The 11,972-nt window shown below is 39.3% G+C and overlaps 1 protein-coding gene across 1 annotated transcript; it reads right to left on the bottom strand.

The window, feature by feature from the left end:
- Positions 1-2,201: 2,201 nt before the first annotated feature.
- On the bottom strand, positions 2,202-3,745 carry LOC781001 (ras-related protein Rab-21; the record flags this gene model as incomplete). The annotated part of the gene is made up of 1 exon (XM_005228239.3): positions 2,202-3,745. A coding segment is annotated over one exon (840 nt), but the record flags the coding sequence as incomplete, so codon positions are not given.
- Between the last annotated feature and the right edge of the window lie 8,227 nt (positions 3,746-11,972).

The following is an 11,972-nucleotide window of genomic DNA, read 5'->3' as shown; positions in this document are numbered from 1 at the left end:
GGTTTGGAACTAGTCTCTTTTTCCATGTCCAGTTCTAACTGTTGCTTCCTCATCTGCATACAGATTTCTCAGGAGGCAAGTCAAGTGGTCTGGAATTCCCATCTCTTTAAGAATTCTCCAGAGTTTGTTGTGGTCCACACAGTCAAAGGCTTTGGCATAGTCAATAAAGCAGAGGTAGTTGTTTTTCTGGAACTCTCTTGCTTCTTTGATCATCCAGTGGATGTTGGCAATTTGATCTCTGGTTCCTCTGCCTTTTCTACATCCAGCTTGAACATCTGAAAGTTCTTGGTTCACATACTGTTGAAGTCTGGCTTGGAGAATTTTGAGCATTACTTTGCTAGTGTGTGAGATGAATGCAATTGTGCAGTAGTTTGAACATTCTTTGGCATTGCCTTTCTTTGAGATTGGAATGAAAACTGACCTTTTCCAGTCCTGTGGCCACTGCTGAGTTTTCCAGATTCATGGCATATTGAGTGCAGCACTTCCACAGCGTCATCTTTTAGGATTTGAAATAGCTTATCTGGAATTTTATCACCTCCACTATCTTTGTTCGTAGTGATGCTTCCTAAGGCCCACTTGACTTTGCATTCCAGTATGTCTGGCTCTAGGTGAGCGATCACACCATCATGGTTATCTGGGACATGAAGATCTTTTTTGTATAGTTCTTCTGTGTATTCTTGCCACCTCTTCTTTTTTTTAAATTAATTTATTTTAATTGGAGGTTAATTACTTTACATTATTGTAGTGGTTTTTGCCATACATTGACATGAATCAGCCATGAGTGTACATGTGTTCCCCATTCTGCACCCCTCTCCCACTTCCCTCCCCATCTGATCCCTCAGGGTCATCCCAGTGCACCAGCCCTGAACATTCTGTCTCATGCATCGAACCTGGATTGGTGATCTATTTCACATATGATAATAATATACATGTTTCAATGCTGTTCTCTCAAATCATCCCACCCTCGCCTTCTCCCATAGAGTCCAGAAGTCTGTTCTTTACATCTGTGTCTCTTTTGCTGTCTTGCATATAGGGTCATCGTTACCATCTTTCTAAATTCCATATATATGCATTAATATACTGTATTGTTGTTTTTCTGTCTGACTTACTTCACCCTGTATAATAGGCTCCAGTTTCATCCACCTCATTAGAACTGATTCAAATGCATTCTTTTTAATAGCTGAGTAATATTCCATTGTGTATATGTACCACAGCTTTCTTATCCATTCATCTGCCAATGGACATCTCTCCTTGCTATTCTTTGGAACTCTGCATTCAAATGGTATATCTTTCCTTTTGTCCTTTGCCTTTCGCTTCTCTTCTTTTCTCAGCTATTTGTAAGGCCTCATCAAACAACCATTTTGCCTTTTTGCATTTGTTTTTCTTGGGAATGGTCTTGATTGCTGCCTCCTGTACAGTGTCCCAAACCTCTGTCCATAGTTCTTCAGGCACTCCATCTGTTAGATCTAATCCCTTGATTAGATCTATTTGTCCCTTCCACTGTATAATCATAAGGGATTTGATTTAGGTCATACATGAATGGTTTAGTGGTTTTCCCTACTTTATTCAATTTAAGTCTGAATTTGGCAATAAGGAGTTCTTTTTTTTTTTTTTTTTACAAAGTATACAAGAATATAATTTTATAATAAATCTTTCCAGTGTTCGCTATAACTACATTACATGAAATGTTTCCCTTCAAAGAAACTCAGAAGGATAGCGCTTACAAAATGAAACAAAACTTTCTCTGTTCATCTCTGGCAAGCAATGAACAAATACAATTTGCTTAGGAAGGATCCAGAAGTGCTGCCTCTGGAGCAGAAACTACCACTAACATGCTGCTGTGTAAGTCTTGGTGAGTGGCTACTATCTGGAAGTTCTTCCTCTCTTCTCATACCAGTGAATCCATTTCATATAAAGCGTAAGAGAAAACTAAAGCTTTGCATAAGTGAAACTCAGCATGCTCCACTCAAATACTTCTAAGGTAACCACTCTACAGCAAAAACGGCAGAAGTCATCTCTTTTATCCCTGTCCCCCAAAAAACAAACCCCAGAGAGAACAAAACAACCCAAAACCCAAAGGCAAATGCTGTTGCTCAATTAATCATCAGATGGATTTAGAGGCAAAAAACATGACAACAGCAATAATTCAAGTAAAGTATACGAGAAAATTTAAACGCACCGCTTTTAAGTTAAGACAGAAGTGAAGGGGAGCTATGATCTTTATATCAGAGTCAAAAAGCTTAGGCATTATCACCAAATGTTAATTCACTTTACAGTCATCAATGAGACTATTGTATGTATTTTTGCACCTTGCACTTGTAAAAGCAGATAAAATATTTAATATGTAATTTACATTGTATTTTACCACCTCAGCATACAGGATGTATATAAATTATATCAAAGTGTAGTAGACAGTTAGGGGCCTGTGCAAACCCTGCAAAAATAGTACTTCAGGTATCTGCTAATTAAAAAAAAAAAAAAGAAAACAAAAGACATTTTGCTGTTTAGAAGGGATACAATTCAACTACCACAAAATACAAAGGACTGCAAAAATGTATACCATTCCAACAACATATATGTTATTAAATAAAGATTTGATTTAAAAGAATATAAATGAAGCCTTTAAGTAGGTCTTTTCTACATGCATATTATTTCTTATTAAAGAAAAAAATATGTAAAAAGGCCATTGGTAATTGCTTTGTTAACATTTGTAGAAAATGCCAATTCTCTGGTCACAAACTCCACTAAGTTTAGCACTTAAGGTCTCTGCAGTTATAAACGTAATTTAAAATACTGTTAATTCCGTAACTCCATCGGTAAAATAATGTGACTTGGAATATGGCAGTCTTCATGTTGAGGGCAATGATCCACAGTTTGTTTTTTTTACTTTCTTAGGGGTGAACAGTTATCCAGAAGAACAGCACCCTCCGCCAACGCTCTGGGCTTGAGGTTCATCATCAATAATCTGTACACCTCGCCTTGCAGCTCCTGGCTGACTGGAGCCATTGCCTTTTGCCCTCTCATCCACTTGTGCAGTTTCTATCATTCTTTTACAAAGGTCAAGAAAGAGTTCCTCAATTCCTTTGTTCTGTTTGGCTGAAGTGTGATAATGTTTTGCTCCCACAGATTCTGCATACGATTCTGCTTCTTGAATGGAAACATGTCTCTCCTTCTCCAAGTCTACTTTATTACCTACTATACATAAACAGATTTCGTTTCCCAACATTTTCCGTAATTCTTTCACCCAGTTTTTAACCTTCTGAAAAGAATCTTCATCTGTTATATCATAAACTAAAATAGCTCCATTTGAATCTCTGTAGTAAATGGGACCCAATGCGTGGAATCTCTCTTGACCTGCTGTATCCCATATAGCAAGATTTACTCTCTTCCCACCAATATTTAACTTCTTTGTTAAGAATGATGCCTGCAGGGTGGTGATGTGCTTGTCGTTGAACTTGTTCTCGCAGTAGCACAGCACCAGCGATGTCTTCCCCACGCAGCCTTCCCCCAGCAACACCACCTTGAACGAGTAGGTTCGGCCCGCCGCCGCCGGCCGCAGCCATCCCGTCGCGTCCCCGCCGCGCCAAGCTCCCCACAGCCACCGCGGCACCTTCACAGCCGCGGCCCGCGCAGCCCCCACGCACCGGCGCCCCCCCCGCCCCGGACGCCGACCCCACTGCGCCTCCGGGAGAGGCCTGGAAGCGCCGAGGGGAAAGTCCGAGAGTGCAGGGCCCCGGGCACCACGTCAGGAACCTGGGGAGAGGCGAGCAGCGCCCGCTCCGCCTCCCTCTAATGGCGTCTCCTTCCTCCTACCAATAAGGAGTTCTTGATCTCAGCCACAGTCAGCTCCTGGTCTTGTTTTTGCTGACTGTATAGAGCTTCTCCATCTCTGATTTTTTTGATCCCAGTATCTAATCAAGGTTTGTGCATTACATTTCGTTATTGTAACACTTTAGCCTCTTTTAATCTGGAATAGTACCCCTATATTTTGTGTGCATGTGATATTACACTGATAACTTTTCAAAAGTTCAGGCCAGTTTCTTATAGTGTCCCACAGAATATCTGGATTCACCTCTTTCCACATGATTAGATTCAGGTTAAATAATTTCAGCAATAACAGTACATGCTGCTGCTGCTGCTAAGTCATTTCAGTCGTGTCCGACTCTGTGCGACCCCATAGACAGCAGCCCACCGGGCTCCCCCATCCCTGGGATTCTCAAGGCAAGAACACTGGAGTGGGTTGCCATTTCCTTCTCCAATGCATGAAAGTGAAAGTGAAGTCGCTTGGTCGTGTCCGACCCTCAGCGACCCCATGGACTGCAGCCTTCCAGGCTTCTCCTTCCATGGGATTTTCCAGGCAAGAGTACTAGAGTGGGGTGCCATTGCCTTCTCCAACAACAGTACATACAGGGTGTCATTTACTTTATATTGTATCTTCTCAGGAGCACATAACATCAGGTTGTCCCACTGTGGAGAATGGTTTCTGTCTGTGTATTTTTGTTTTATATAAATGGCATTTCATTCTGTTTTTTACTTTTTTCCATTCATCCTTTTGTTTTGAAAGTATCCATATTGCTGTATGTACATTAAGGCAATTAGAAACTGTTCATGCTAACCACTGCTCATGCTAATACAATTAGAAACTGAAACTGCTCATGCTTCCCTCCGGAGAAGGCAATGGCACCCCACTCCAGTACCCTTGCCTGGAAAATCCCATGGATGGAGGAGCCTGGTGGACTGCAATCCATGGGGTCACAAAGAGTTGGACACGACTGGGCGACTTCACTTTCACTTTTCACTTTCATGCATTGGAGAAGGAAATGGCAACCCACTCCAGTGTTCTTGCCTGGAGAATCCCAGGGATGGGGGAGCCCGGTGGGCTGCCGTCTGTGGGATCACACAGAGTCCGACACGACTGAAGCGACTTAGCAGCAGCAGCAGCATGCTTCCCTCATAGCTCAGTTGGTAAAGAATCTGCCTGTAATTCAGGAGACTCCGGTTCAATCCCTGGATCGAGAAGATCCCCTGGAGAAGGAAATGGCAACCCACTCCAGTATACTTTCTTGGAGAATCTCATGAACAGAGGAGCCTGGCAGACTACAGTCCATGGGGTTGAAAGAGTTGGACTTGACTTTGAAACTAAACCACTGCTGGTAAGTCACTTCAGTCGTGTCCGACTCTTTGCAACCCCACAGACGCAGCCCAACAGGCTCCCCCGTCCCTGGGATTCTCCAGGCAAGAACACTGGAGTGGGTTGCCATTTCCTTCTCCAGTGCATGAAAGTGAAAAGTGAAAGTGAAGTGGCTCAGTCGTGTCCGACTCTTCGCGACCCCATGGACTGCAGCCTACCAGGCCGCTCCATCCATGGGATTTTCCAGGCAAGAGTACTGGAGTGGGGTGCCACTGCCTTCTCCATACCACCATGCTAACCACAGTGTGCCTTCACCACATTTTTCTTGAATATTACCCCAGTGATGGACAGCAAGATTGCTTCCAGCTCCATGACACCACAAATAATACTGTGATGCACATCCTTGTACATGTCTCCTTATTGGCCTGTATAAGAATTTCTTTTGAAATATATACTCAGGCACAGAATGATGGCATCATAGTGTGCATATACTTAGTTTAACTAAGAATACCAATACTACTAAATGGTTCTCTGGGATGGCTGCACCAGTCCAGTTTTACCCTCAGTGTACAGATTCCTGGACCCCTCCATCCTCGCTGACACTTGACATTTTCCAGCTTTCTAGTTTTTGCTGGTCTAATAGGTGTAAAGTAATATCTTACCTTGTTTTAGTTTACATTTCTCTGATTAATAATTAATTTGGGGGTGGCTACTGTTGAGCACCTTGTGGGATCTTAGTTTCTGGCCAGGGATTGAACCTGCACCCTCAGCAGTGAAAGTAGAGAATCCTCACCACTATACCACTGGGGAATTCCCACTAATTAGTTTTTGAGCATTTCTTTAGATGTATGTTAAATACCTCTTCTGTAAATTGCCTGCTTGTATTATTGGCCCATTTTTCTATTAGGGTTCCTTTCTTTCCTATTGATCTGCTAGAGTTCCATATATAGTCTAGCTATTAGTCCCCTTTCAGTTCAGGGGACTAATATTCTTTCCTTGTTTTAACTTTGCCCATAATAGCCATCTTTGAACAGAAACTGTTAATTTTACTGTAATCAAATTCATCACACTTTTGCTTTATGGTTTTGGGTTTGGAGGGGTACTTAAAAAGTAGTTCCCTCCTCCTAAGTTACAAAGATATTCTGCTGTTTTTTTTCTATTAACTTTATAGTTTTACCTTTCATGGTTTTAATCCATTTAGAATCCATCTCATATGTGGTGATAGGTAGGTATGCAATTTTAATTTTTCCACATAGCAACATTTCCCACCACCAAATACTAAGCAGTCCTTCCTTTTTCACTGATTTGCCATACCACCTTTTTCATATATTATGAAACGTACACAAATAGATGGTTTCTGTTTTTGTACTAATGCCACCTTGTTTTTAATATTTTATAATGTATCTGAAATCTGATAGGGCAAGTCCCTCCTCTTTAGTCTTCTTTTGGGTTGTCTTAACTATCCACATAAATTTTAAAAAGAGTTTATTGAGCTCTTCAAAAAATCAACTGTAATTTTTATTAGGATTGCACTAAATTTATAGATTAATTTAGGGGAGTTGACACCATCAAAATATTTATTCATCCCATCCAAGAGTATGGAATGTTCTCATTTGTTCAGTTCACCTTTTAGCTGGGCTGTTTATTAAGAGTTTAAAGTTTTTTCTTTAGAATTGTTATGTATTTTACTAATTTAATTTCTAGTAGCTTTATCGCTATTTGTTACTATTGTGAATATTTTAATTTCTTTTTGAATAGATAATGCACATGCATTTTGAAAGCAAACTTATATAAAAATTATAATTTGAGGATTGTCACTTAACCTTTCTCCATTCTTCCCAGTTGCTACCATACACATTGCCCATAGTTACCAGTGTTTTAAAATTCTTCCGGTGTTTCTTTATGCACTTACAAACAAGTATAAATGTATATCCTGTTCCATCTCCCTCTTTCTTACACAAAAGTTAACATACTGTATATATATATATATATATATATATATATATAGTTATATAGTTATATATATTGCTTTTTTCACTTGATACATCCTGCAGGTCCTTACATATCAGAGCATTAGAAAGTTTCCAGTACATAGACACTATATGGAAATGCAAAGATAGAGTACTTCCTCAAACTGTTACATTATGTGGATGTATAATAGACTGGTTCCAAATAGGAAAAGGAGTACATCAAGACTGTATATTGTCACCCTGCTTATTTAACTTCTATGCAGAGTACATCATGAGAAACGCTGGGCTAGATGAAGCACAAGCTGGAATCAAGATTGCCGGGAGAAATATCAATAACCTCAGATATGCAGATGACACCACCCTTATGGCAGAAAGTGAAGAGGAACTAAAAAGCCTCTTGATGAGAGTGAAAGAGAAGAGTGAAAAAGTTGGATTAAAGCTCAACAGAGCTGAAGTACTGAAGTACTCCAGTACTTCAGAAAACGAAGTGATGGGACCAGAAAACATTCATGGCATCTGGTCCCATCACTTCATGGGAAATAGATGGGGAAACAGTGGAAACAGTGGCTGACTTTATTTTTGGGAGCTCCAAAATCACTGCAGATGGTGACTGCAGCCATGAAATTAAAAGACACTTAATCCTTGGAAGGAAAGTTATGACCAACCTAGATAGCATATTCAAAAGCAGAGACATTACTTTGCCAACAAAGGTCTGTCTAGTCAAGGCTATGGTTTTTCCTGTGGTCATGTATGGATGCGAGATTTAGACTGTGAAGAAAGCTGAGCACCGAAGAATTGATGCTTTTGAACTGTGGTGTTGGAGAAGACTCTTGAGAGTCCCTTGGACTGCAAGGAGATCCAACCAGTCCATTCTAAAGGAGATCAGCCCTGGGTGTTCTTTGGAAGGAATGATGCTGAAGTTGAAACTCCAGTACTTTGGCCACCTCATGCGAAGAGTTGACTCATTGGAAAAGACTGATGCTGGGAGGGATTGGGGGCAGGAGGAGAAGGGGACGACAGAGGATGAGATGGCTGGATGGCATCACCGACTCGATGGACGTGAGTTTGGGTGAACTCCGGGAGATGGTGATGGACAGGGAGGCCTGGCGTGCTGCGATTCATGGGGTCACAAAGAGTCGGACACGACTGAACTGAACTGAATTGATAATAGTTAATTTAATGACTGCAGTACCCTACTTATAGATGTTCAGGGTATTTTCAGTCCTTTGGTATTACAAATGGTGCCATGATGAATAGACATTTTATATGTATACAGATATACATCTATAGAATTAGCTGTAAGAATCACATTTGTAACTTTGCCAAAATTTCCCTCCATAGGTGTACCATTTTGCACTTACCATTCATATATGAGTTTATGTTTCACCACAACCTCACGCAGAAGTGTATATTATTAAAAATTTTCAAGTTTTTGAAAATGTGATAGGTTAGAAATGTTATCTCACTGTAGTTTTAATTTATATTTCTCTTATAATGAGTGACATTGAGCATCTTTTCATATAAACATGGGTCATTTTTGTCTGTGAGTTGTCTGTTTATATGCTCGGTTTTTTTCTGTTGAGTTATTTACCTTTCCTCAATTTCTACAAGCTTATTAAATTAAAGAGCTTAGACTTTTGTGAATGATATCAGTTGTCAATATTATTTTCCCTGTTTGTTGTTCTTTTGATTTTTCCATTGTATTTTTTCCAAGCAAATTTTACTTTATTTTTATGTAAACAAATTCATCCACGTTTTATTTTATGGATTCTAGATTTTGATTTGTACTTCTGAGATAGATTGGATTAATGACTCCAATTTTTCATGTGTCTCCATACCCTTTGGTAGTACCCTCCCATACTGACTGAGTTTGGCTACAGTTTACTTCAACCAACAGAATAGTAGTAAACTTGATATAAGCAGAGATTTGAGAAAGCTCTTGCATATGCTGCTTCCTCTCTTGGACCCCCGACCACTGCTACGAGAACATACCCAGGCTAGCCTACTACAGCGAGGGACATTTAGAAATGAGCCTAGGCCTCTGAGCCAAGGCATCCTATAACAACCAACCTCTAGCCAAGCCACCAACTTAGTGCAAACCCATGAACTAGCAGTGACATCAACAGAGCCTGATTCAGAGCACAGAATCTCTCAGCTTGACCATAAACTATGTCTAAGTTTGGGTATCTAAATATTCATTTTGGTTTTTTACAGAGAATTATTGTGGCAATAGTCCCCCATCATTATTCTTCCTTTTCAGAGATATCCTGGTTGTGCTTGTTTGTTATTTTTCCATTTGAACTCTAAATCAGCTTGTCTAGTTTCAGAGAAAGAAAAAATGGTATTTTTAGTTAGCTTATACTAAATTTAGAAATTAACTTTATATCTTTATAATTTTTAGTCTTCTTAAGAAAATGGGGGCCTTTCTATTTGTCCCTGCCTGTTCTGTTTGTTCAGAGTGTTATAAATGTTTTCTCTTGAAGCTTTTAAACATTTCTTGATAAGTTTGTTTCTAGGTAGACTGAATGTTTGTGTTTGCCCCCATCCTCCGAATTTATATGTTGAAACCTAAGGTGATACTGTTTGGAGGTAGGACCTTTAGCAGGTGATTAGATCATGAGATTGGAGCTCTCGTGAATGAGATTAGTGCCCTTATAAAAGAGACCCAAGAGAACTCCCTTGCCACTCTTGCCATGTGAGGACACAGTGAGAAGATGGCTGTCTATGTACCAGGAAGCAGGCCCTCACCAGACATAAAAATCTATGAGGGCCTTCATCTTGGACTTCCCAGCCTCCAGAACTGTGAATAATAAGTTTTGGTTGGCTTATAGTCTGAGTCTATGGTGTTTTGTTATAGCAACCCCAACAGACCAAGACAGTATTTTGTCTTTTTGCTGTTATGATAAATGGACTTCTCTTCTGTACATCGTCTAAACTGAATGATTTCTATAATTAATTTTATATCCTGCTACCTTGCTGAGTTCTCTGTTTGTAATTGTTTTCTATTGATTTACTTGGGTTTTCTGACTATACAGTCTTATCTATAAGTAATGACAGCTTTACTTCCTCCATTCCAATTGTAATTTCTTTCTCTTTTCTACTCACAATGCTTCTGCTACCTTAACTATAATGTTAATTTGTAGTGGAGAGAGTAGATACCCTTGTGATTTTAGCATATAAACACTGCTAGTGTTTCCCCAGTTAAGTGCTGGATTTGGGGAGATGTATATAAATACATATATAAATACATATACATACATATACAAATATAAATACATACACATACACATAATTATGTTAAGGGAGAAACCATATATTTCTCTTCTGCTGAATTCCTTTAATAAAGAATGGGTATTGAATTGTGTCACATGGTTCTCTGGGATCTCTGAAAATGATGATATAATTTTTCTCCTTAGATTCACAATGTTAGATTATATTAATGATTTGAATGATATTGAATTAACTCTACATATGATTGGAATAAACTCTACATAATCATGGATTCTGTTTGCTAATATTTTATTTAGGATTTTGTATTAATATACATAAGTAAAAATTGCTCTTTATCATTTTCTTTTTCTTGTGGAGTCTTTGTTAGATCTTGGTATCAATATTATACTCACTTCATAAAAGGAATTTGAAAGTGTTCCACTTTTGTCTAGGCTCAGAAAAATAAGAACAGCATCAAATCATCTGCTTTTCAGTGTTAGTAGACTTCCCCTGTGAAATCATAATGGCCCAGTGCTTTTGGAGCAAAGTAGCTTTTCATAACTTTTTCTGTTTCTTCAATGGAAATTGGTCTATATGAACTTTGCTTTTTTAGAGTTTTGGTAAATTATGTTTTCCTAGGATGTTTTCCATTCCTTCAAAGTCTTTAAAATGATTTGAATAGAGTTGTATGAGTAATCCTTTAAAAAATGTGTAAAATGTCTTTGTACTGTGGTTATGTCCAACTTTTCATTTCCTGGTTTGTATTTGTGCTTTCTTCTTTTCTTGATTATTATTTATGGCTTATATATTTCTTTTTCACAGAATTAGTTCATCTGTTTATGTATTACTTCTACTGTTGTTGTTCAGTTGCTAAGTCATGTTCAGCTCTTTGCAACCCCATAGACTGCAGCACACCAGGCTTCCCTGTCTTTCATTACGTCCCGGAGTTTGCTCAAATTCATGTCTATTGAGTCAGTAATGCTATCTAATCATCTCATCCTGTGCTGCCCTCTTCTCCTTTTGCCTTCATTCTTTCCCAGCATCAGGGTCTTTTCCAGTGAGTCAGTTCTTTGCATCAGGTGGCCAAAGTATTGGAGTTTCAGCTTCAGCATCAGTCCTTCCAATGAATATTCAGGATTGATTTCCTTTAGGATTGACTGGTTTGTTCTCCTTGCAGTCCACAGAACTCTCAAGAGTCTTCTCCAGCACCAAAATTCAAAAGCATCAATTCTTCAGCATTCAGTGGTCAAACTCCCACATCCATACGTGACTACATGACTACTGGAAAAACCATAGCTTTGACTATGTGGACCTTTGTCGGTAAAGTGATGTCTTTACTTTATATATTTATTTATTTATTTGGCTGCACCGGGTCTTAGTTGTGTCACATAGGATCTTTACTTATGGCATGCGGGATCTAGTTCCCTGACCAGGGATCGAACCCAGCACTGGGAGCATGGAGTCTTAGCCATGGGACCAACAGGGAAGTCCCAAAGTCTTTGCTTTTTAATATGCCATCTAAGTTTCTCATAGCTTTCCTTCAAGGAACAGGTGTCTTTTAATTTCATGGCTATAATCACCGTCTGCAGTGATTTTGGAGCCCAAGAAAATAAAATCTGTCACTGCTTCCATTTTTTCCCCTTCTATTTGCCAAGAAGTGA

The sequence above is a fragment of the Bos taurus genome, chromosome X, assembly GCF_002263795.3.
Source record: "Bos taurus isolate L1 Dominette 01449 registration number 42190680 breed Hereford chromosome X, ARS-UCD2.0, whole genome shotgun sequence".
NCBI lineage: Eukaryota > Metazoa > Chordata > Mammalia > Artiodactyla > Bovidae > Bos > Bos taurus.
Note: the sequence above shows the minus strand (reverse complement) of the source record. Positions and strands in the feature narration are given on the sequence as shown.